General features: G+C 40.9%; 2 protein-coding genes across 2 annotated transcripts; both read right to left on the bottom strand.

Moving 5' to 3' along the window:
• Positions 1 to 331: 331 nt before the first annotated feature.
• alpk2 (alpha-kinase 2) lies at positions 332 to 11,672 on the bottom strand. Its single transcript, XM_074618696.1, has 11 exons — positions 11,559 to 11,672; positions 9,356 to 11,384; positions 6,699 to 8,175; positions 6,465 to 6,612; positions 3,501 to 3,632; positions 3,349 to 3,470; positions 2,953 to 3,251; positions 1,761 to 1,849; positions 1,425 to 1,642; positions 1,271 to 1,319; positions 332 to 1,179 (listed from the first exon to the last, which is right to left on the bottom strand). The coding sequence occupies exons 2-11, from the start codon at positions 11,195 to 11,197 to the stop codon at positions 972 to 974; spliced, it is 4,584 nt and encodes a 1,527-aa protein (XP_074474797.1). The 5' UTR covers positions 11,198 to 11,384; positions 11,559 to 11,672; the 3' UTR covers positions 332 to 971.
• A 7,930-nt stretch (positions 11,673 to 19,602) lies between these two features.
• On the bottom strand, positions 19,603 to 26,162 carry oacyl (O-acyltransferase like). Its single transcript, XM_074617654.1, has 15 exons — positions 26,029 to 26,162; positions 25,018 to 25,151; positions 24,843 to 24,921; positions 24,610 to 24,745; positions 24,317 to 24,516; positions 24,009 to 24,221; positions 22,505 to 22,607; positions 22,309 to 22,410; positions 21,982 to 22,144; positions 21,806 to 21,885; positions 21,585 to 21,695; positions 20,778 to 20,901; positions 20,518 to 20,704; positions 19,963 to 20,105; positions 19,603 to 19,843 (listed from the first exon to the last, which is right to left on the bottom strand). The coding sequence occupies exons 1-15, from the start codon at positions 26,123 to 26,125 to the stop codon at positions 19,739 to 19,741; spliced, it is 1,977 nt and encodes a 658-aa protein (XP_074473755.1). The 5' UTR covers positions 26,126 to 26,162; the 3' UTR covers positions 19,603 to 19,738.
• Between the last annotated feature and the right edge of the window lie 902 nt (positions 26,163 to 27,064).

Genomic DNA, 27,064 nt, shown 5'->3' with positions numbered 1-27,064 from the left:
CTACTGTGTGTATTTTATCCATAGACTGTTCATAAAGATGGATGACATGGACGACAGCTCACTAAAAGTGAAGCCACCGACATCTGGATCGCCCCCCTAGTGGCTGGTTGCAGTATAGGTCATAAATTAGCTGATGGCCAAACTAAAAAATCAAAGTACACGTCAAATACGTTTTTCCCTAAGATGATTTCTGTCATTTTAGGTAGTTGTTGTCATGCTGATGTTTATTCAGATGTTCGTTTTTTTCTGATAAATTTGGTTTTAATTAGAAATTTGATGATATAAAAAGGGGGAGGTACCGCGGCTCCACCGCCCGATCACTACGGCGCAGACTCTGGCTCCAAATGACGTCAAATTCTCCAGATGGCAGCTCCCGTATCCGGGATATTTCGGCTTCACTTCTGTGCAGAAGTAGGGAGTGGAGATGCGTCGTCCATCTTTATATATAGTCTATGATTTGATCACACAACGTACTTAAAAGACATTTCTGCTAATCAATTAATAAACAAGTTCATTAATTTAATGAACTAATAGTTTGAAAACATCGCCAAAGTAAAAAAACAAGAAAAAGTCAATAAAGCAATCTCTAAGACATCATCATCATCATCATCATCATCATCATCATCATCATCATCATCATCATCATCATATTCAAGTGTTTGTTAAATCTGTCACCGTTTTCCCAAAACGTGTGAAATAAAGTGTCCTCCCACAGATTATAAATACGCCCTCGTGCAGAAATCATCTCATTTAAATAAAATATATCTCTCAAATGTTCAACACGAGTTGAAGCAACTATTTTGAAACAACAGCAGCTGGTTGCGTCACAATCGCTCCCTTCCTTCAGAGTCAAATATATCTGTCTTCTCCATCATCTGGCCTTCCGCAGCCCCAAAATTTGGACAAAAATCACTTAAAACCGTCAGCATTTTAATAAAAATGAAAGCCCGTAGTCCATGATTCTCCTCCTATTATGACTTGCCCTTCACTGTTGGCCCAAACGTTTTCTTCTTGGGTGCAGTGGAGGGTTGGGGTTTGGGTTTGGGAGCAGATGCAGGCTTTTTAGGTTTGGGCTGCAGGGATTTGAGGCCCAGGATCTCACAGTATGTGTTGCACTGGTGCAAAGCTTTGAACTGGTCAATGAAGGAGGTGGCACAGTTTCCTTTGAAGCCCTTATATCTAAAAAAAATTAAAAAAAAAATTATGTTTTGTTTCAGTTTGCAACAAATTTGTACCTATCATTGGTGTGAAAAAATAAATAAATACTCACCCTTTCTTACAGGTGGCTATTCCTACATCAGTGAGCCTCATTCCCACTCCTGAAAACCACACAAATATATTTATTCTCTAAATTGTAATATAAAGCACAATATTTTGCAGATTATTTTTTTTTTTAACTCAATTAGAAATATTTGTTTCCGAACCTTGCATGTCAGTAACCAGCAGGTTGCCCTCGGTCTTATGATAGACCCAGTGCTGGAAAGCACAACATTTCTGCCCTGCCTCCGAGTCGCATCTCATCAGGTTGATCTCTTTGCCGTCCTTCACCGAATACTTGACAAAGTCACCAATCAGCTCCTCCTCCAGCGTCGCGTAAGGGATGTCGTTGGATGGACGGTGAACCAGGTAGATGGGGATGATCCTGGTGGAAACGTGAAACAAAACGCCTGGAGCTTTGAGTATTTTACATTATTTTTAAAATACTATGAAGGTTGTATTGTTGTGCATTAAGTTGACAGCTTGTCGTGTGTGTCACTCACTCTGGGATCTCTCCGAAGGCCTCCACACACTGGGCTGCAGCAGTGTATGCCTTGATGTACTCTCTTGCTGTGTTCTGGACATGACACTCCTACAAAAAAAAAGTAAAAAGTAAATTACTGTACAATACACTTACTTATCTAATAAAAGCGTTGTTAAAAGATTGTGTTTGTTGTGTTTTTGCAAAAGGTATTTTAAAGGTCTTATTGATAAATTTTTTATGTAAACAAATATTTAAAAAGAAATACATCCAAAGAGCTTTTAGAAAGGTGACGAATAAAAGTATGGCTTTTCCTGAAAAAAAAAAATAATATGATTGTGAATTAATAATTTTTTTAAATTTGGCAGGTCCAAAACTAATGTTTTGTTTATCTCTGTGGAGGAAATCTGATATTTGGTTCACACTTTTAACAAGGCTTGTGAGTCAATAGTCTAACAGAGTTGGTGCCACGTGGTATGGGTCGTCAGTTAGTGTGGTACAAAACGATATATAGCAGAGATTGACAGTAAGTGCCTGGCAACAGCTTGTTGTGAAGTAAATGCAATGGAACATTTAGCATATTATGTATGTTTTGGGGGCACAAATGTTTATACTTTCTATGCAATTTCACAAAAACACATTTTAGTGGCACTCGGTGAGCATTTTCCCCCTACAACTTGCATTTTTTTAGCCATAAATGCAATTTCATTCGAAATGTAATAACATTGCATGAGAAATTTAAAAAAAAATTTCATAAAATTATTTGTGCACAAGATTTTTTGTGGTATTTCTGGACAAAAAACGTCATATTTTGTCTCAAAATCTCTTGCAAAACAGAAAAAAACATTGTCCCAACCATGACAAATTGGTTGGGATATTGTAATACAGTCACAATTATATATGATCTATTTCAATCCAATTATTATTAATAATAATCTAATAATTAATTTATTTTCTGGAGGGTAGCTTAAATTGATAATAATGCAGGATAGGCATATATAAGCATTATAATTCTGTTCATATTTATTGTATCATGTGTGATGATCAAATATAAAACTACTACTACTACTACTACCATTTCCATCATTTTGTGGCAGAACAGTATGCTGTGGCATGTAATGAAGCTCTTGGTTCCCACAAAGGACCTTTATGCACATAATTCAATAATACTTTGCGCTATGAAGGACTGTTGGAGAGTCCTGTGACGCTCTCACCTCTACAGCCAAGGTAAAGTTCTTTTCAACGAGTTCGTCGTTGTTCTTGGTCCCGTAACTGATGGCATTGTGTACTTTGAGCACACAGGAGTGTCCGGGCAGTACCAGGGGTATCTGACCTGCCTGCATCTTGGTCCGGAAAGCCCGCCGGTGCATCCCCTCCCCAAAGTGGACCTTTTCAGTGATGATGCTGGCAGGCTGGTTCCCTCCAAAGTGTTGGTCAGACAGGAAATCCTCTTTGAAAATCAGCCCGGAACAGTGGACATCCTCCTCTTCACTCCCTTCCTCTACAGGGGCAGCTGTAGAAAAAAACATGACATCCACATGTTATCCATCAAAATCCAAAGCAAGCCCAACTGTGTAACATAATAAACCTTGTTCTTGTTCGTAACTCACTTGAGAGGATCTTTGGAGATGGAGGGATGACAATCTCACTGAGGACTGTAAAATAGTCAAAAAGAAGAATACATTTAAAACATTTATTTTTAGATAGATACATACATACATACATACATAGGCTACATTTAATCAGTTAAATCATGATTTACATGCCTTCATAAGTGAGCAGGTAGTCCAGGGTGACGGATCCATGTAAACTGGTGAGCTGACACTGGTACTTTCCCAAGTCTTTGTGAGAAGCGTTGGAGATGGTCAGTGACACTCTGCTCTCGTCCTCTGCACTTCAGAGAAAGGTACGGTGCAGTGTCACAGATTGCAACGCACAAAAACCCACTAATCTCTACACAGTTTACTACACAGTGAGTGTGATGGCAATCCAGGATCCTCTCTATGTCAAACGAATGTGAATTGTGTCTGCTGATAATTGACAGTTTTCATTGCTCCGCTTCTTGAAGAATGGTCAGTATTATGCAAGTGAAGGTTGCTATATAGCCTAGATCAGGGGTCTGCAACCTACGGCTCTGGAGCCACATGCGGCTCTTTTGCTCCTCTCCAGTGGCTTTCTGTGGATTTTTTAAAAATGGAAATGAATAACTGTTTTTTGTTTACATTTTCATTTTTATTTATCATTGTTGTAGGTCTATGGTACTTTACGAGAAAAAAAGTCGTAATATTACGAGAATAAACTCATATTACGAGAATAAAGTCATAAGTTTACGAGAATAAAGTCATAATATGAGAATAAAGTCATAATACTATAAAGTAGTCATTTTACGTGTTATTTTCTTTTTTTCTCGTAAACTTCTGACTTTATTCTCATAATATTAAGACTTTTTTCTCGTAAACTTATGACTTCATTCTCATATTATGACTTTATTCTCGTAAACTTATGACTTTATTCTCGAAATATGAGTTTATTCTTGTAATATTACAACTTTTTTTCTCGTAAAGTTATGACTTTTTTCTGTAAATCTCAGATGTTTTTTCCCTCAATATGGCCCTAATACTCCGTAGTACATTTGCACTTTGGCCTTCACTGCATTAGACTCACAGTATATACTATATACTTAGACTATAAACTGTGTTACCTTCATCACAATGCTCAAATGTTTTGCGGCTCCAGACAGATTTCTCTTGTTTGTTTTTTGTCTAAATTGGCTCTTTTGATAGTAAAGGTTGCTGACCCCTGGCCTAGATGTAAGCTATGGACTGTAGAATCTAGCCTACACAATAGAAGCTACTGACTGCTGTACAAAGATTTAAAAAGGACCTGTTATGCTTTTGTGCTTTCCCCCCTTTCCTTTAGTGTGTTATATAGTTTTTTGTGCATGTAAAAGGTCTGCAAAGTTACAAAGCCCAAAGTCCAGGCCAAAGGGAGTTAGGGATAAGTGAAAATGTTGTGGAGTAATGTTAGCTATAAAATTGTGATTTAATTTAAAGCAAATAAATCCACATATTGAGTCAGCTGTAAATAACATACGTCTCATGCTATTCATTTTACGTTGAGTCGGTTTCCTGTTTTATTTTGTAGGTTCACTCCTCAGGTGTCATGTTTTGTTTTACTTCCTGCATTTGTGATTGTCTGATTGTCTTGATTAGCTTCACCTGTGTCTAATCAGCCTGCTCTCCTGTGTGTCTCCTTGTGACAAGTTACTCGTTAGTTTCTTTGTGGTTTAGTGTTCCTGGTTCGTTTTTGGGGATTTACCTCTGTTGCCCGGCCTGTTTTGGACTGCATCTAAAGTTTGTTTTTCGTCATTAAATCTTTGAACACCACCTGCTGCCTCCTCAGACGACGTCAGACAGAGAAGGTAAGGAACCACTGCTATAGCATCACTTAAGTAAAGGAGCATAACATTAGCAGTTTGCAAAGATAATGTGGTTATGAGTTATGCGGTATGAGTTTAGACTGTATATAGCCTAAGAAATGGACGTAGTCACCGTGACGTCAACCATTGATTTGCCCTTTTTGAAGCCTCGAGTTCAGCATTTTAGCTGTCGCCATCTTGTTTTTTTGCAACCAGAAGTGACACGAGAGGGTGGAGCTAAGTACAACCGAACGCTGAAGACATTTTTAGGCGACCAAATGTTACAATTAAAGCAGCAATGGGTAGAATTGCATGCACACACACACACTACAAAGGGTTTCATTTATCCTTACGAGTACTTTTCGTGTCATTATGTAACATTTCTGTTCTTGTGGTGCCTTGTAAATCTACTAAGCAACAGAGGGAATATTATTGGACTATTGGTGTGTGTGTGTGTGTGGGAGTTTTTGTGCATTCATTTGATCCTACTGTGATTTCTTTTTAGTAAAAAAAATTTCAGGGAAGGTTCATTGTAATGAAATTACTTTGAAAGTTGTAACACTAAATAAGGGAGAGCAATGTGATTAAACCATTAAAGCTGCAGTGGGTAGAATTAAAGCTAAAAATGATATTTTTATAAAATGGTCACTATATCCTGACAGTAGTGCATGAGACAAGTAAGTAAGTGTGTCCTCCGGTGCTCCTACTGGCATCTGCAGGATTTCACAGACACTAAATAAGATGTTTTCAGGTGACCAAAAAAGGTTATAACTAACTTTCATGAACTGAATACACACTGTGAAAGGGTTAAAGTTATAAGATGAAAACACAGACAACTTCCAGACCGGACAACACTGTGGTAGCGACCTGTCAATCAAAAGGTAGCCACGCCCTAAAGCATCCCCTGCTTTATGGTCTATTTGACTCTAAATGGGACCATAATTTACTAAATGAACATCATGCTGTATTGAAGAAGACTTGAAACTAGAGATTGAGACCATAAACTCATGTTTACAATGTTTACTGAGGTAATAAATCAAGTGAGAAGTAGGCTCATTTTCTCATAGACTTCTATACAATCAGACTTCTTTTTGCAACCAGAGGAGTCGCCCCCTGCTGGCTATTAGAAAGAATGCAAGTTTAAGGCACTTCAGCATTGGCTTCACTTTTCAGCCCCGGAGTTACCTGCTGGTAGGAGGCTGGTTGGTGCTTTGCGGTGTATAAAGCTGAGTTATGTGAAACCATTGTGTAAAGATGAGGATAAAATTTGAGAAAAACACATCTTAAAAACCATGTAAAACCAAATACCTTCTCTTGCTCTCAGAGAGGACAGTGCCCCCTCTGCTCCAGGTGACAGTGTAGTGTGAAAAGACAGCCGCAAACTGACACCACAGGCACAGACTCTGGGGGTCCCCGCTCACTGACACTACCTGGATAGGCTGCACAACCTTGGGTTCTGCACACATTGTCATATATGCTTTTATTATGAGGTGTTAACATACCATCATGCAGGAAAAAAATAGTTTAATAATCATTTCTTACCTTCCTTAGGTGGGATTTTCTGTTTGACCACTTCACTGTACGCCTTCTTACAAGTTGCACCGGTATCTACTTTTAGCTCCTCTCCCTTTGACTGGATAGAAACGTCTGGCTTTGGTAGTTTAGATTCCAAAACACTGACAATCTTCCCAAACTTATTCTCCGACAGGCGTCGTCTTTTAATAATGTCATCGTTCAGAGGACTGGTGAAGGTTTTGGGCTGATGATCTGCATGATGTGGAGGTTGTTCGCCCTGGGAAGCTTTAGCTTTAGCCTCTGGTTGCTGAGACTTCTTTTCATCCGACTGATCGCTGCCCTTTTGAGCTTTCCCAGCCTTAGCGCCGAACTTGGCCTCAAACATATCAATCCTTCCTTTTGCGGTCTTTGGTTTCGCTCCATTCTCCACTTCAACCAGTGGCTCCGCTACACTTTTCAACCCCGTTGCATTTGTGACGTGTTTCTTTTTCTTCTTGCCGTGTGGCTTGCTTGGAGCCTTCTCAGGCGCCACACTGGTCTCGATCACCAATTTAGCCTCCTTGTCCTCGAGCACGACTGGAGTGTTCTCGCTGGTGTGATTATCCCCAGAAAGAGTTTCTTGCGGTTTGCAGACCTGCTGGGCTGAAACATGAGATGAATTCTCCTGTTTCTTGGAAGCTTGTACACCGTGATGATGAACGGCTGTTTTGTCCTTTTTGGAGCGTGCTTTGCTCTCCGCGGAGGATTTATGGGATCTGTGCGGCATCTTTTCAGCTGTTTTATGATTCCACTCAGATTGTATGGCGATGGGTTTTACGGGCCTGGAGACAAATGGGTCATTTAAATCTAAAGTAAAAACTGCAACGCGGTCGGTCTCTGAGACGATGAAATGATCCGCAGGGACATAAACCAAGTTTGATAGTTCTCTACCGAGCTCATGAATCTCCTCAATTGTCAGTCGTCCCACTGGTGGAGACTTCTCAGCACACTTTCTTGTATTTCCCTTTTTGCGAATCAACTCATCGCCTTGCAGAGATGTTTTGTCAGTAATCCCATCCGAGGTCGGCAAGAGAACGCAGGGTCGTATGTGATCACAACTGGAGTCTCTGTTGTCATCGAGAGACCCTTTGGCACAGGTTTGATCTCCTTCAAAACGTTGGTTTGTCCGACAGACGAGAGAGCTGAGCGCTAAGGCACCGAGAGGAGCTAAGGGCATAATAAACTTAGGACTTCCCCACTGTGGCTCCACCTGACATGCCCCGTCAAGGTCCGGTAAAGTGTCAGACGACACGTGTGTGTGAACACTAGGTTGTGTGTGCACACCTGGCACGTGCAAGTTTTTCAGAGTGTGTGCGGTGAGGGAACGGAGATCTGTCGAAGGATCGGTTCCCTGACGGTCAACCTCAGCTGGCCCACGGCTGCTTTTGACTTCCCGCTTGGCCACCGAGCGCGGCTCGGAGACACTGTGTTCATCTGTCACTTCACGCACTTCATCTCCAAAGGGCTGGTAATGGAAAAAGTACAAATAATAAGTAATTTTAAGAAATTGTATATTGCTATTACTTAGATATTTATTCAATCCTCATACGCTTGAGTATAAGATCGTCAGACGATCGCATATACGTGTTATATTACTGTTAAATTGCTGGCATCAATAGCACTAAACAGGTATTTTAAAGGCAAATCCTGCAGGCTACAAAAAACATGCAATAACATTCAGATCCGTTCCAACACATACCTTTCTATAGAGCCACAAAGTAGACGTTTATGAGACACCATGCTTCTATATCCAACCCCACAGTCCATATGTCCTCCAACCTACACTGTCACCGTTATAGACAGGAGCTCCAGCTATGCTTTGCGCACCTAAGCCAATCAAAAACAAGTCTCCTAGGCCCACGGACCTGTTGGCGTCCTGATCTTGGGATTGTAAAGGAGATGCGGTGGGAATGGGTGTGTTAAAGGGTGTGCATGTAAAGAGAGAGAGAGCAAGGGAGGGGTCATGTTTCAGTCCTCAGCTGTGCTCTCCTCTCACCTCTACCCCCCCGACACGCCACGGATGCATGCTATTATCATTGAACTCCCCGCTATTATTAGATGCCATTTCTGTCCATCTGAAGTTTTCCTCTCATGCACTCACATTTCCTTCAGCACACGCAGCTGTCAGTCTTTGAGATGGGAGCCAAAGGACTTATCCAATAATACAGAATCCAGCCCGGCTGAGAGTCCTTCACGGGCGGCAAAACGAGTGGCTCCAATCCAAAGCGAGGCGACAGCGCTCGAGAGTCTCACACGGGGATTTCACTCTCAGGAGTACTCTACATATCTCCTGACTGGCTGTCAATACTGTAGGTATGACAACACTGACAAGGGCAGGAGCGGGAATGTCTCTTAACGTTCTGGCCATGTTTCCAAAGCGCATGATTGATTTGTCCGTTGGCCAGCACGACTGATGTGAAGGTGAATCGCTGTTATTCTCTCTATTGTGAAGGGTGAATCTTTCCACTGCTCTCTGTCTACCATATACATCAGAGAAAGTGATGTTTGACCCCCAACACACAGGAAAACAAACATACCGTCCCCAAGGTTTAATAGTGAAATGCACCATGCTCTATGTCATGCTTCAGGGATAATAAGTCCAAGAGATAATAATGATTATAAATGTACATAGTGAGTCACCTTACCTCCTCAATTATCAGCTCTCCAGGTGTATTTTGTCCCTCCGAATCTGTATCCTCTGTTATATTCAGTATGATTGGATCTTCTTCATTGCTGATGAAAATGTCCGACTCGCCAAATCCACCAAAGTGAGAAAGATCCAGATCAGCAGAAGATCCAGGGATCACATCTACACCGTATCCACCAGAGAGAGAGGCCACCGTGACACCGGATGATCCCATGGATGAGTGCTGGTGTGTGGGGTGTGGAGAGTGCTCGGCCTGGCTGCTCCGGATTTCTTCCCGCTCCTTTTCTCTGGCTGTTGAATCGCACAAGGATTCAACGCTCCGGGAGGCCTCTCTGTCTCGGAGCTCAGGTCCCGCAGCTTCGAGGCACAAAGAGAAACAGCTCTGCCAAGAGAGGATGGAGCTCTCTGGGACGTTTTGCGCCTCTAAAGGCTGATCCTGGACACCCATGGGTGGCTGCGACTCTTGACCCTTTCCTCCTTTAGACGTGTCTGTTTCTATATGAGTACTATCCTCCGCTAGTGCCTGTGTCAGAGCATCTATCTCGGCCCCTATCTCTGTGAAGGCAGCCGTGAAGTCCTCTGGTGGAGCCGCGATGATCCCGGTCCAGTCGGAGAGAGCACTAGCCCAGCTGTCCACCGATGACCACCTCTCAACCGGTGGTCCCCAACCTCTGGTGTCATCGCTGGACCAGCCAATCCCCTCGCTACCATCAGGGTTGTAACTTGACACTTGTGTCTCTCCTGGGGGAAAAGACAAGTCACCGGTGAGCAATCCTTGCATCACAGAATGTCCTGCATTGTCCAAAATATTCCTATCTTCTGTATCCTCACCTGCCAGATACTGGCATGCGTCCAGCCACAGCTCGACAGGGCTGTCGCTTCGCCTCGGTTGGGGGGTTAGATCAGCGACCTCTGCTTTTCCTCGCCCACCATCATTTACCGACATCAAGCCTGCCTCACTGGCATCCGCAGCAGGTGGCCTTAGCCTTGCGTGTTGGCTCACGTCTGACTCATAGTCCACCATAGCTCGTTCGTCATTAAAGCTGCGATGACGTCGTGTCACCACATTGTCTGAATCACATATCAGGACGTGTGTATCGCAGTCAGGGTTTTTCCCCCCTGTTTGTGATAATGGCTGGTATTCAGGACATTGGATCTCCTGGGGATCTACGTCATGGCTCAAGATGAAGTCCTGTGTCTCACCCTCGTAGATATAAAGGTCTGACACAGGCGCTATAGCTGTATCACTCTCTAAACTATCTGACTGATGCCATAATGAACTTAATAGGTTAGTGGCTCGACTGTGTTCAGAGCCGGAGAGAGGCTCAGTGACAGACGGCTCCATCGAACCCTCAGAAGTAGATGTAGGTTGAGATGTACTATTTCCTTGTACGAGAGAAAGGGAGAGGGCTGGTTCTTTAACGTGAAACTCTGAAAAAGATTCAGATAGAGGGGAAATAAGGTCATGAGAGAAGTGAGGTAAAAGAGGTAATACAGGTTCTGATGAGCCAAAATAGCTACAAACCCTGAAATCATCATCCTTTGGTGCAGGCTCAGAGCAAAGTGACAAACACTCTGACATATTATAGCTGGATGATGAAGGCTCCAGACAGTCCGTGCTTCTCTCCTGAGAGGGGCATTTGGAAACATTTGATAACGGATCAGTGGAGTTGTTTTTGGGGTCTGAGAGAGCTGCCTCTGCTCCCGTCTCGTATTCAGACGGCATGTTTACTGTGGGACTTTGCAAAAGAGAAAGAGGGTCTAAATCCTCAGTTAGACTGTCCGTAAGAGCTGGTGGTGACCGCGTTCCGTCATCCGTGCAAAGGAGTAACGGATCCATCTGGACTTCTAGTTGTGCTGCTGAGGATATTGTCAGCCGCAAGACTCCAGCTGTCAAACAGCAACTTCGGGCCAAGCTTTGGGATGAATGGCATAAAGTTGTGCGCACAGATTGTGTGTGCTTGGCTTTTCTGGTGTCATTTCCTCCCCTGGGTCCAACTGTATCCTTAGATCCTTAGATTCAGTACCTGAAAAGTGAAGCGAGACAAGTCAAATCTCTGATCTGAGGCTCTCGTGTATATTTACCTCCTCAACCTGAGCATCTGGCCCACTATCTCCCTCTAGCTGTTTATTTTAGTTGCCCCCTTTTTAAATGGCATGTTGCATCTATTTTTGACGCTTTTAAAGGACACTTGACATACCTTATCACCAGGAAACCTTCCTGTTGTTGTTGCTTTGTAGCTGATAAAAACGTCTGCTGTGTGGTGGTTGTGTACCAGCTGCAGACACGCTCCAATTTCTATTGTCTTGCACAACTGAGGGGGAGTAAAACATGCATTATCTATATTATAAATATTAATATATACACTAATATGTTGCATTCATTGAAGTGTAATTTGTTTTTTACAAAATCCTGATCAGGTAACACAAACATATTGAGTTCACAAGCCATTAGAGCTGCATAAAGTTACAATAGAATTGTAATGTTTTCTTTATCTCAAGTCTCAGTTTATTGGCTGCAAAATAATGAATGTTTCCACTTCATTATTGGCCTTGAAAATACTGTAAAATATCCACATAAAGATTATGTAAAGAAACCTGTAATGCAGTCGGAACAAACAGAACTGTCTTTTGCATTTCAGGTTCTTCTGATTTAAAATATTTTTGAACAAATACATTGCTGTGCACTTGAAAACCATTCAGGAGACAATCTGCAGCTTTAATTAATGCCAGATATTTATGAAGCTATATGTAGGTATGTTTCTGTGGTATAATTGTTGCTAATGTCCTCAACATTCATGATAATCCAAACCTCATAAATTGGTAAAAGACATTTGAAATAAGGTGTTTTTAAGCAGAAAGCAAAGAAACATAGTTTTTCATATACTGGTCAGTTTTGAGACTTTGGGCTATTTTGCTTCCATTGCTAACATGTCTTCTTTCAGACTAGTAGAAAGAATCATCCACAATACAGTTAGGTGTTTATTTTACTACACTTTGTCTATTTGCGTTTGTAGATTTCTTCTAAACTCACCAAAAGTTATCAATAGATAATGCCTCGTTTGCATATTTAATAGGGCTGTTAATCGATTAAAATATTTAATCGTGTATTCACACGATTGTCCATGATTAATCACACATTTTTTTTCTCTGTTCAAAATGTACCTTAAAGGGATATCTGTCAAGTATTTAATACTCTTATCAACATGGGATTGGGCAAATATGCTGCTTTATGCAAATTGATGTATATATTTATTATTGGAAATCAATTAACAACTCAAAACAATGGCAAATATTGTCCAGAAACCCTCACAGGTACTGCATTTAGCATTAACAATATGCTCAAATCATAACATGGCAAACTGCAGCCCAACAGGCAACAACAGCTGTCAGTGTGTCAGTGTGTCAGTGTGCTGATTTGACTGTCTTGCCCCAAACTGCATGTGATTATCATAAAGTGAGAAGAAACAAATCACTGGCACTCACAGATAAAGAGTCTTTTTTGGTTTATTCTGGGCAATCAAACGTAAACGAACACGTTTCAGCTATAAGCCGTTTTATTTTATTATCATAAAGTGGGCATGTCTGTAAAGGGGAGACTCGTGGGTACCCAGAGAACCTATTTTCATTTAGGGTACCCCTTTTAAAATGGCCACGACAGTTTGTCCTCGACAAAATCTAGCGCAAGTTTTGAGCATTATTTGACCTCCTTTGCGACGAACTATGACATGGTTGATTCCTTAGGTTTTCTAGTTTCATATGATGCCTGTATCTTCACTCTAGCTTTAAAACTGAGCCCGGTACAATCACGGGAAAATCGATTGCGTTAATGCATTAAAGAAATTAGTGTCGTTTTTTCTCATACTCTAAGCCAGACATCTCCATTTCAGTAGCACTTACATACACTAAACTTTCCAATTTCATTCCTATCTATATCCTGAAGGTTTTTACTGAGGGGTTTGTTCATATATCATTCATAGTCTGATTTACAGAACATTTTATTCCTAAAAACATGATGAAAATGGATTTTTTTTAATGGCTGTTGACAGTATTTTCTGAGTTATGGAGTGTTAAAAAGAGATATCTAAAATCCCCTCTGTAAAAACCTTTGACTTCAATATGTCAATAAAATGAAACAAGACTTTTGAACCTGGCTTTATCCAATATTCATATTTTTTGTTTTGGAAATATGCAAATTAGCACATATTTAATAAGAGTGCCTCATTTGCATATTTAAACAAAACATTTCTGAAAACTTGTAATACAAAATATGATTGCCTTGATGTAAGAAAACAACTGGAGAAATTTCCTGGTGATATATATGTTAGTTAAAATTGGAGGAGGATCTTCAAATGTTGCAGTAACACCAGGGATGTTTCTTAATATTTCCGCTGTTATTTTTTAGATTACGCTGCAATTACTTCAAAGACTTCAGGTGACTGTAAAAGCATGGCTGTGTCTTAAAAGCATGCACTTTAAATCACATTGCCCGTGTTGCCCACTACCGGCAACCTGACATATGTGCAGAGGCCTGTTATGAAGTGTTGAAGGTTGGGGGGATCTTCAAAACATGCACCCTGATACACAAGATTGCTGGAGGGGGAACTGGTGGCAGAGACACTGGAAAAATACCATCGCATCTTCACCCATGACCTGCATTTGTGACATTCCTGCTGCAGTGAAGGACATCTAGTCGAGAACTCAAGCCTGAAATGTTTACTATGGAATACAAATCCTAAATTTAGTAAGTTTATTGACAAACACCTTGACTATTAAAAAAAAAAATAATTCACACATTTTTCCAACTGCAAAACCCATTACAATCTCGAATAATCCAAAGATTGTTTTCCCTAAATTAATCCAATCTGTTTGATAGGCCACAATCACATTTACTACACTGACTCCATATGTAGATTTAATTACGGCGTGCACATTAATAGTCCCATGAGGCACTTCCAAGGTTTAAATCAATCAGAAATCAATGTTGTTGGTGTGGTTGATTAGTGCATCAGATAGGACTTGATATCTACTGACATTAAAAAAAAACAATAAAGCTGTCAGCGCCACTGTGACCGAGAGCAAGAAAGTGTAATTCGATTTCATCTCGACTCCCGGTGCCAAAATAGATCCATCCTCGGTCACACAACACCCCCCTACCCCCCACCGCCCCAAGATCCTGCTGCGTCCTTAAAGCTTCTGTATGTGAACGACTTGCTTGAAAGACGTAAGCTCAAGTAAATTAGGAACACAAGTTTTGAAAATAATAACGCAAGCTGCCTCAAAATGTCAGAATTTTGGGGCTACAAATAAGCAGAAAACTTAACAAGTATTAGTCAAAATTCCTTATACTTGTTTACGGAATTAGTTCTGATGCTTGACAGTAAGTATGTCATCATGCAGCACAGCAGTGTGAGACGAAGCGGAGTGATTTACAACATTTCCCATTTCCCAAAGGAAAACCTCAAACAAATGTCTAACATGCTGAATCACACATGATAAAAGTATTACTGGCAAGTTGTCTCAGCCATGCATGTAGTACGTACCCTTGTCATAGCCGTGTGGTTGAGGATACACACTATGATGTAGGACTTCAGTATGAGCTCAGGCTAGAGCCGGAGGTCTCGGGGTGGGAGTCTATTTTTAACTGTTGTCCCCCCGCAAGTACAAAGTCAGTTACCTGATATTGCGGACATGTGCCGATCTTGAACATTTAACACTCAATATCTATATTTACAGGCTGTTTTCAGTGTTGGCTACTCATCTAATAAGCGAGAAACACAAGCCAATCCCAAATGACATATACTGTAGATGAATGGTCCAATGATTCTAATTTCATTGGAAAATGATAATCTGTTGTTTGTACTTTGTAGGCCCTCAAGGGAAGTTAGCATCGCTCTGGTTCCCTCAACAAAAAGCCAATGGGATTATTCCATTGGATTTTGGAGTTTTGCAGAAAATAAGCTCTGTGGCGAACTAGACTTTTCGCGGGGGTCGGTGTTACCGGTGTTACCGTTGTTACACGGTGGTCAGGCACACACCGATTACATTACGCCCCCACCGTCGTTTTGCTTCTTTTTTTTTTACAGAAATAAAACCCATTTAGTTAATTTTGGCGTATCAGCACCGTGTTATCAATACAAAGTCGGACGACGGACACTTCAAACTGACAGTGAATGCATCTCCTCCATACAGAATCTCAGCTCAGAGTAACAGGTGTCATATTTGACACACACGGGACGAGAGAGAGCTCACAGACAAGATGATGTGAAGCGAAAACAGAAAGCACCTATTTGGCTATATTTCAGATTTAAACCCAATGCTATAAGGCAGGGTTGTCAAACTCATTTTAGTTCATGGGCCACGTACAGTCCAATTTGATCTCAAGTGGGCCGGACCAGTAAAACCATTGCATAGTAACCTATAAATAACAACACCTCCAAATGTCCCCCTTTCTGTAGCGTAAAGAAGTACAAGTACATTCTGAAAACCTGAGATGTCTCGCTGATCTCTCGGCTATGACTAAAATCAGAACAAATATTATTTCTTGAGCACTGAAAGGTGCTGTGAACACACCAAGCACACTGGCCTCTCATTTACCGTAGTGATGAAATAGGAACTGGTCCATTTTTCCTGGAAAACCTGACTCTCTGTGTCCACTTTTCTCCTTTTTTGACAAAGACATTTTCCACCGGCAGCTCTTGACAGTATTGTGTCACGTAGCATGTACGTAAGCATGCGGGATCTATAATAGTGAATCCAGCATAGGGCCTGCTACTCTTATCAGGACAGCACAACCACCAAACAGGAATAGCAGTGCATTTTATTTAAAATGTTTGACACCGGTGTTGTCACGAGTTTATTAACCGGTGGGAAAATTTCCTCACCGTCACATCCCTGTGGCAAACAGACGTTTATGATACTTGCACCTTTTGTTCAGTTAGATAATCTCCACAAATGAACACCACTTTTATTATTTTTGAAGTGCAAATGCAATCACCAGAAGTAAAAAGCTAACGTAAGGCTATAAACGAACTACACCACGGTTGCGTGACTGCTAGTATAAACAACGAGGCTGTAAAGGCGGACGAGTTGGTTTGATGACGTTTTGTAGCCTATTTTAGCCACTTGTTAGCAACCGCCTTTTTTATGAGTGGGATATTTCCTGACGTATTTTTATATTGTAGAACAAAACGTTAAAATCTCTTAAGCTTGTGTTATATAGTGTTTAGGGGGCGTAACCTATGCTAATAAAAAAATTGACCACAGGCCTCCAATTTATGATCAAGTGGTATTCATCATTCAGGTCACCTGGGTAAGGGCAAGTTTAGATGGCTAAGAACATCTGGTTCATCTGGAGTTGACTTCACTTTTTTTTTTTTTTCTTAACAGAAAATTAAGAAAAAATATAAAAGTAATTTAAGAGAATGTTGCTGCATGAGGTCCTTTGTATCACATCACCTGACTGACTATTTACTACATTAATTGAGTCACCAAGCAGCACTTGGACAGAACCTTAATTAGATAAGGACTTGATATGATGTAGCTATTAAAAGATAAGTGTGTGCGGTTCTTTGGCTTCTCAGTATAACAGTGTTATATCTTTTAAATACAGGTAAATATGAAATTACACAATGTAAAACTTATTTGGCCACAGCGCTAATAAGAGTATCTCAGCCATACTCAGTATTTTTTTAACTATTACGCTAATTCTTCCTTCTCCAAGACGTCATTACAAATTTGAAACAGCCTCAGACATGTTACACCATCTTGGGCATGTTGTTCTGGGGTTTTGTATCGGATGCGGCCCCGTGGACTCATGTAGTCATGGTGAGAGAAGTGTCATCTTACCAAAGCGAGATATATTTTTACACCATGTTGTTGCACAGTCTGCCTCGGCTCGGCGTCTACACCTCCTTCCCTAAACTCCCTGGAACGGGACCATGTGGAAAATGGTGTGCGTCACAACCACGTTTTGTTTGTGTGGATGCGTGAGCAACCAATTAAGGCAGGAGTGCCATAGCAGGCAAATGATAGATATGGAACACATCTTAACTATGCCAAAGTGTTATGAGAGAAATAGCAAGCCATATTTGGCTTTTATCTTACACTACTGAACACATAGTAGTCTTGCCTAAACTAAACATGATTTAATTAAAGGGACTGTTTGTAAGAATCAGAAATTGCTTGTTAACAGCGACACCTGTGGCCGTTAAGTCAACGAAAGTCAGCATCCTGTTGCTCGCGCGCACGTTTGTGCTCGCTCTACATAGACATGAACGAGCATTGATCAACACAGTGAGGCGACACACGTCAGCTAGAACCACAATATCACTCTATATTTCACCTGCTTGGCAGTAATGTTAGCTGACCAGACGAAGATCTCTCCATGAATCACTACTGATACTAGTGTTGGCTTTTCCTGCTTCAGACGATAACGTTTCTCACTGCGGAGCCCCGTCACTTCACAAGACACAGAAAACCTCTGTTGGTCTGGAGGAGCTGCAGCATTTATTTCTGCACAAGGACCCCAGAAACCCAATGACAAGAGGCTCTTGATAAAACCTGGAGAGCGTAGAGCACAGAAGAAAATGTAGCATTGATCTTTTTTAAAAACATATTTCTGCTTTCATGTGTATAAAAGCTTTTACTCACATGTCACTTAAGAAGTGTGCAGACATGGTACAACTATATTTCTATCCATATTTGTTAAACTAAATCATTAATTTGGGTCTTGTATGCTGTAGAGAGGCAGGTGAGGGTTAAACATTTATTGTTTTAAGTATTGCTCATGGCTGAAATGGGGAAAATGGGCCAAATTTTACAGTATATTTTTCTCATACTTTTCTTGTTATGTACTGCTCCACTTTAGGAGGAGGTATGGCTTCTCAACCAGCACAGTAAACACATACAGTAGCTGACCCCCAGCATGAGCACCAGGTGGCTAAAGAACAGGTACATCTAAAGAAGACCAGAGACATGCAATACATGAAGTTAGAAAGGGATACAGAAACACAGCCGGTAACACTTTACAATAAGGGACACAAAAATGTGAGTTTTTACTGGGGAAAGAATGAGGAACTAACTGCTAGTGAAACCATTAGTTAATGAGTAATTCCCACTCAAATTGAGTAGCTAATGATTACAAAACGAGTGAGGAATGAATCAGGAACAACTTGATAGTTGCTGAATTGTTAATGAGTATTTCTCTAATAATTCCTAATGGAGGACTATATAGTAGGTAATGATGAGTTACTAGACAACAGACTGGGAATTCCTATAATTAATTATTAAACTGCAGTAGGCAGAATATCTTCAGCATATTATAATTCAAGTGTTCTGAGAGAAAACTAGACTTCTGCACCTCCTCATGGTTCTGTTATCAGGCTTTAGAAAAAAAATGCCCCTGTCAAGAGACTTTGGCCAATCTCAGGTAATTTCAGAGAGAGAGAGAGAGCATTCCTATTGGCTGTTCATTCAATGGAGGTAGCCATCAATCACTCTTGAACTCCGATCAAACGGTCAAACTAGGCAGCGCTGATCAAATATCTATCAATATTCTGTTACTGTAATGCCTATTTCTCGCCTCAAATGTTTTCAGAAACATCTTGTAGTGTACTGTTTAGCTGTAAAATGAGAAAGACTGTGACCCGGCAGTCATGTTGAGATCAGTTGAGGAAATACCGAGCACCGCCCACCAGCCGGAGCAAACTTTCTCATTTTACAGTACAGCAGTTTACAACAGCAAGGCTCCAGCTCGGCTCTGATTGGCTGTTTTCTTCCGGTCTGTGAAATCTTGGAGATGCCATTAGGAGCACCGGAGGACACAGAGCCACATGATTTTTTTTTTTTTTACGATGATTACCTGTTTCATGCACTACTGCCAGGATATAGTGACTGTTTTATAAAAATAACTTTTTTTAATCATATTTGCTCCAATCTCGCCTACTGCTGCTTTAAGTAATGATTAGTTATGAGTTGTTGCTGCGCAGCAAAAAGCTAGTAACGACTCATTTAATTCAATTACAGCTCCTCATTACTTCATCATTATGATTACTTACCCTTTTTGTGTCATCATTGTGCAATCATTAGAAAAATGATGAAGTAATGAGGAACTCCTCAGTAACTATTCATTATTATGTCTCACTTTACTTAGGGGGACCTCATTCGTTTTTCTTTAATCAAGTAATCATTTACTAATCATTACCTACCCTAAAAAAATTATTATTCGGAGTTACTCATTAACTAATGGTTCACTAGCAGTTAGATCAGTTAGATATTTTTCCCAGTTTTATTTCTGTCGTTATGATTTCACATTAAAACTAAAGAACCATTAACTAAGTATTCAGCAATCACTATAAAAACGTTCTGACTGTGTGTCTTGTTATGTACTGCTCCACTTTAGGAGGATGTATGGCTTCTCAACCAGCATAGTAAGCACACAGCTGACCCCCAGCGTGAGCAACAGGTTGCCAAAGAACAGGTACATCTGAAGAAGACATGAGACATGAGGTTAGAAAGGGATACAGAAACACAGCTAAATAATGGTCAAATCTGAAACACCTCAGTGTTAGGCTCGATGAAACTTAATGAAATGTGCTGACTTACGAAGCTGATGCCTGTGTAGTGGATTGGGGTCTCTTGCAAGCCATTGTAGAGGATTATGACCACAGGATGTGTCAGATAGCAGGCAAAACTAATGTTAGAAAGAGGACCCCAGAAACCCAATGACAAGAGGCTCTTGATAAAACCTGGAGAGCGTAGAGCACAGAAGAAAACGTAGAATTTATTTTTTTTAAGAACATATTTATGCTCTCATGTATATAAAAGCTTTTACTCATAAGTCACTTAATAAGTGTGCAAACATGGTACAACTATATTTCTATCCATATTTGTTTAACTAAATCATTAATTTGGGTCTTGTATACTGTAGAGAGGTAGATGAGGGTTAAAAATGTATTGTTTTAAGTATTGCTCATGGCTGAAATGGGGAAAATGGGCCAAATTTTACAGTATATTTTTCTCATATTGCCATGAAATCATTACACAGCAAGTTTCTGTCTTATAGTGTGATCAATCATGAATCAACTAATTGTTAAGATAAGTATTTAAAATGGTATTTTATGGGATTTGGACTGTGGAATATCCCTGCTCTTGATTTACCTCCGTAACCTTCCTCACAGGCCAGTATGATCCAGGTCACAGCCAGAGTCCAGAGCGGCCTGTGCAGTGCCTGGTAGAGGGCATGTGGCACAGATGGATAGGCTGGGGTCTCCTTGAGGACGTAGGCCAATGCAACCACCACAGCCAAGATTAACAGACAGCAGAACCATCCAAGTGCTGCCTGCCACTGGAACGACAGCAAGACACGATAAGCACATGAATATCCAGTAAAAGAATAAGCTGTGTGTAGTGATTCTGACCTTTTTCTTTATCAGCTGATCCTTCTTTGTTTTCAAATACATTCCAGTCAAGATCCCTATTAAAAACGGCCCATATCTGGTGTACGGTTTCACATAGTAATGCAAGGCATAATTATCAGATGTCCTGCAAAAAATAAGCAAGCAAATTAAACATTTTTTTAATTGTAAAGAAACGATGGAATGGCTGGTTAGCGTTTACTCTCTTTGACATTGGATTTCACAATAAAGTAAAAAAATATATATATAACTTGATATCTAATGCTTGATTTATACTCCTGTCGCTGTGGGCCTATGCGTTCTGTGCGCACGCCAGGCATACATAGTACTGTGGCGGATTGTGTGTTGCATGTAATTTGCTTTTGATAAGGACCTGTAGTCTTCAAATGTTTTGTTAGGCGGTCTTTGATTTATTTGATAGGCTTGATTACATTTTTCCATTCAAGTTTGCCAAATGCAACTCCATCGCTTGAAATAGAATTATTAACAGTTGGATTATGAGGAGGAGCTCATGTGCGTGGAATTAATATGGTTGTTGTTGTTGGTGTAACGTATGTGAGGTGCTTGTCTGGAAATCCCACCGCCTCTGATGTCCATTGAAACCTTATGCGGCATCCGCAGTGCCTACCGCATAGTCACATTTTTCAGGAGGTGTGCAGCGTGTCTCTGCAGCTCTCTGCGAGCTCTGCAAACCATCTCTGTTGCTCTGCGCAAGCTTTTCCACTCAAGTATAAATTAGGCATAAGTCACCTTACATTTCATGCGTTTGGCTGTTTGCATTAATACTAGATCAGCATCACTAAGTCTTACAGTGTAGACGGCTGAAAGACTGGCAGGTGCATGAGTGCAGTTATAATAGCACCGGCCGCAGTGGTCAACAGCAGAAGGCCTCCAGCGATGACCGCAAACACACCTCTGTTTCTGATAAACAAAAGACAGGATGAATAAGATTACAGAACTAGAGTTGTTATGGTGGGAAATGGCCATGATTCAAAAATGTAGTTTGTCAAAGGTAGAAATCACGGACATACAGTCTGTAAAAATAGACCAACAGAGGAGTGGTGGCATAACACTGGAAGTCCAGAGACAGGTACCATGTCCAAGGAATACACTGAGGAGCGATCGGGAAATAAAATGTTTAGAAATAGGTCAGTATAGAAATATGTCAAAATAGAATTGGTGCTACTAAATTTTTGCTTAAACTTACTATCTCATGGACTGGGAGGAGATTGCTAATCAACAGTACGTTAGCCCACCAGTACGTCTTACAATCCATCTGTGTATCTAGAAATTGGAACCAGGGTCCACCCTGGAGCAGCGACATGAGGCCAATGGTTAGACACATAATAAACATATGCAGTGGTTGAACCCTGTAGCAAAGGAAACACAAAGAGAATTCACATTTACAGCTTGTTTCTAGTTTTATATCACACATTCAATGAAGAGCTTCTAATCTGTTTTTATTGCCAAGAGAAAAATTACACAGTGACACAGACAGATTATCATAACTTTGGTTAAATGTACGATACAGTACCTTTTAATCCTCCTGAAGAGGTAGTTGCCCACCAAACTGGGGCTCAGTTTGTCTTCAGCCCTGTCGATGGAGCCCAGCAGAGACCTTGCACTAAGCAGACCCCTGCAACACAAAAGCTGCTCTAGAAACTGCTTTTTTACTGACACACTACAGTAAATCCAACACTATTTTAAACTTAATGTTGTTTCAGTCTCACCCTAGAAGTAAAAAGGTGTCCACAGCCAGAAAAACAGGTCCACTGATGGTAAGCATATGCAAGGGGTTGCTTTCAACTGTTTTCTTCCAGTCTTTGTAGTTATCTGCAATAGAGAGAATGCAATATATAAGAATATAAACTCGGAAAAAAAAGTTTGGGAATATGTGTTGGGTCAATTATTTCTGTGTTGTTACAATGCTAATTGGCATTGGATTTTACATCGTTAGAAAGCCTGTTTATTTACATTCACAATGATGTCCAACTTGTAAGGATCATGCATTTGTGGGATGAGCAGCACAGCTGATTATGTGGGTAGCGCCCAAGAAAAATTTGCCAAAATGCTCTGCCAATGGTAAACAGTGTATTCTCCTGTTGGTATTGACTCTTGTTTTGAGTTGTTTGCTGGATTGGATGATTGAACTCTCTATCAGTAACAAGGAACAAACATGACATAATGTCTATTTTACACTTTATTCATTTAATACACCGTCAGGAGCCTCAATAGCAGTGGAAGATCCATACGCAGCCACAACAGCCTGGCACCTCCTCCTCATGCTGGTCACCAACCTGGTCACACGTTGCTGTGGGATGGCGTTCCATTCCTCAACCAAGATTCGTTGCAGGTCAGCAAGCGTGGTTGTGTGTTCCCTGAATGATGTCACTGGCAAAACAAGGCTTGTCATCAATGAAGGGGATCTCAATGCAGTGAGATATCAGGATGAGATTCTGCAGCCAGTGGCGATCCCATATCTCCACAATCTGGGACCTAACTTCATCCTCCAAGATGACAAGGCTCGCCCCCACAGAGCCAGAGTTATCACAGACTACCTCCACAATGTGGGAGTAGAGAGAATGGAACGGCCTGCCAAGAGTCCAGACCTCAACCCAATTCAACACTTGTGGGATCAGCTTGGGCGTGCTGTACGTGTTAGAGTGACCAACACAACCACGCTGGCTGACCTGCAACGAATCCTGGTTGAGGAATGGAACGCCATCCCACAGCAACGTGTGACCAGGTTGGTGACCAGCATCAGGAGGAGCTGCCAGGTTGTTGTGGCTGCGTATGGATCTTCCACCGCTACTGAGGCTCCTGACGGTGTATTAAATGAATAGAGTGTAAAATTGCCAATATGTTTTGTTTGTTCTTTGTTACTGATAGAGAGTTCAATCATCCAATCCATAAAACAACTCAAAACAAGAGTCAACACCAACAGGAGAAAACACTGTTTACCATTGGCAGAGCATTTTGGCAAATTTTTCTTGGGCGCTACCCACATAATCAGCTGTGCTGCTCATCCCACAAATGCATGATCCTTACAAGTTGGACATCATTGTGAAGGTAAATAAACAGGTTTCCAACAATGTGAAATACAATACCAATCAGCATTGTAAAAACAGAGAAATAATCGACCAAACACAGATTTCCACACTTTTTTTCCCAAGTTTATAAGTAATTAAATGACTTGTGGACTGAATGAGCAACTGACAGTAAGTCTTATCGTACCCAGGTTGGTTATTACGGGGAACTGTGCAGAGTGTCCACATATGATCCATAACAGGCTGAGAACACGGATGCCATTCAGGGAGGAGTAGCCTCCTCCTGGGATGGACGAGGAGGTGCTAAACACACCCTGACTGGTGGTCTGTAGAGAGAACGCCTGAAGGAACCGGTACACACAGCTCCGAGGAAAACACATTGGAGTCTGCCTGGTGCTGTCTAAGAAAGACAATATTCAGTCAACATATCGGTGATCAATAATTACTTATCATTAACATGTGCTCACACAAAAACATAATACAAATTGTACTTACTACTAACGTCTTCTGAGGTGCTACTATCATTATTGCTACTGGAGGAGCGATTGGTCTTCAGGGTCCCATAAAGGTTGAGGCCAGAGGTTAGACAGGAAGACTCCGTTGTGGGACTGACCTCTTTGCTTCGTCGCCATCTTATTATAGCTGTAAACAGGGTAGCCGCAAGAGGAATTGCTACCATTAAACAACACACAAACCTGCAAGAGAGAAGGTATCTGTTTTAGGGGAAGACTCACCAATGCTAAAGACAAAAATAGAGTTAAACCTTGAAATGTAAATACACTACTGACAGACAGGTGACATCTGATGCATCAGGGACAATGGTTTTGGGCAAACAGTGGGTCATGATCATTTCCTGAGTGGACTGATTGACCAGGATGGGAGGTAAAGGAGGAATGAGGGACATCTGACCAAAATGAAGTCTCCCTGTTAAAAATGTGAAACGAGTCACAAGTAAAACAAAACAAGTATTGGACCGACCGAAGGATATTGTCCAGAGGAAACGGATTTTAAAATCACTGACCGTACAGCACCAGCATTTGCACATCGTCTTCTCCACAGGAGTCAGGAACACAAATACCCACAAAGTACTGGACTGTTCCCTACGGTGGTAAAAACACTTTGTTCAAAATCTAAGCCAACTGTCAGGATGATAATTATTGTATTTTATCTTCTTTAATGACATCGTTTGTTGTTACCTGCCTAAGGAACACTTGGCAGTACTGTCCAGAGAAGGCGGGACCGCGTGCAGAGCGACACTCCGACAACAGGCCAGGCTGGTTGGCATTTCCTCCTTCGACATTGCTGCCCATCTTTCCAAATGCATCATACACTGACAACACACACACAAGCACCACAAAACAACACACAAATACAACTTAGTGCAAAGAACAAAACAGCGATCCACTGCACTATTGGATAAAAAGATTCTTTCTTGATTCAAGAATAATCAGATTTAGTGACTCTTCAAAAACCCATTTACAGCTCTAACAGTTTCTACTTCCTAAATAAACCTAAAAGGGGAACATGGCTTGCTATTTTTGACTATATAATGGTGATATTTTGCACTTTTATTGAGTACATTGGAGTTCTACTAAGTGAAACACGACCCCGAAGAACTCAATAATATAGAAAAAGTCTCTTTGGTCAGGTAACAGACATTATCAGTCTCTGATTGACGCACCGCAACTTAAGGCTTACACTAACCGTAAATAAGATAAGACACAGATGATTTGATAGGATTGATAAAGATTAAGATGTATTTGATACATGCATTGATGCTTTTTGATTATGACAATAAACTCTTGAATCGCTGTAAGATTTGTAGTACAGTATATATTTTTGGATTCCAAGGAAATACATACGTTCACACACATTGTTTCTATTTGGTGTGAACAGCTGTTATCTAAAAGTTTACCAATTATGTGATTTGTTGCATTACACCATATGATGGCACAACAAATCTCACATTTTCCTGTTTATTTTTTTTCTTTAGATGGCTTGTCTAACTTGGTTCCTGATCCACTTCATTGTTAAAATGAACACTGAGTTTTAAATTCAGTGTGACTGGCCTCTCTCAAAGAACAGCTGGCCCCTGTAGTTTAAATGGACCTGCACTTCTACTGCCCCAGACATATTGCAAATGCACAAGTGAGTGTACATCTTAACATACAGAAAGAAAAAGCCCTTCAAAAGTCAGCAACACTTACTGAGAACAGCATATTCCTTCGGTTTGTCCTGGTTAATTTCCCAGAGGAAAGTGTTGGTATCCTCCGTACATCTTTGAGACACATTCAAGGCCTGCATATTTTCCAGTGCTACGCTACAACCTGCAAACAGAAGAAACACCATCCAACCCAGGGCCATTTTTAGGAATGAATGCACCTCTTTAGTGGAGAAGGTGTTTAAATAACATAGGAGGGGGAACACATCATCATGAAAATGGTAGCGTGAAATTCATTTAGCATGGGGTGGATTGAAAAACTGCTTTGGCAAACTGCAGATCGTCCCCACCTGGTTTTCTGGCTCAGGTGTGAACAGGATTTAGTTACATGAGGACGAGAGGCGAACAAAAAAGATCCAGGCTGTGATTGTTACCACACAGGATAAACATAATTAGAATGCAAGTGTATATATGATGGCTACACTTATAAAAACTACCACTATCAACCTGATTCTATTTCGTCATCATTTTAATATTTTTTTGTTTTTACTGGAACCAGATGTCTCAAGCTAAAATATGGTAATTGAAATAAATCAACAATGGCCACTAGAGGGTGAGCTTGTCCTAAAAACTTACATAAAGTCCCATCATGACTTTACTAGACAACAGTGAGGGAAACCATCTATACACATTCAGTATGATGCCCCTGTACGTACTCTCAGTTGTAGTTTTTGTGCTCATGCTAGAGAGAGGTCATTTAGTTATGACTCGGCTATCACTTTAGTGACAAGGACCTGATTACAAGTCGTTAGATCTACAGGAGTCATTTTACTCCACAGTGTGAACTCAATTTTGTGTCTTACAGAGTAGCATCATATTAAAAAGTAAAAATATAACCAGAGCTCTAACTAAGTCCTGTTGTTGACACATACTGACCAAATAGCTGTCTACTAGAAATGACATAAAGGGACTATTTGTAACTTTGTACGCGCATAAATGTAGCGGGTCGTCACACATGCGCGCTCGCATATGCGCGTTCGCGTGTAGCCGTTGTACCCTCCTCCTCTGCCTGCTCGCCTTCA

This window comes from Sebastes fasciatus, chromosome 19, assembly GCF_043250625.1.
Source record: "Sebastes fasciatus isolate fSebFas1 chromosome 19, fSebFas1.pri, whole genome shotgun sequence".
Taxonomy (NCBI): domain Eukaryota; kingdom Metazoa; phylum Chordata; class Actinopteri; order Perciformes; family Sebastidae; genus Sebastes; species Sebastes fasciatus.
This window is presented reverse-complemented; position numbering and strand designations above follow the sequence as displayed.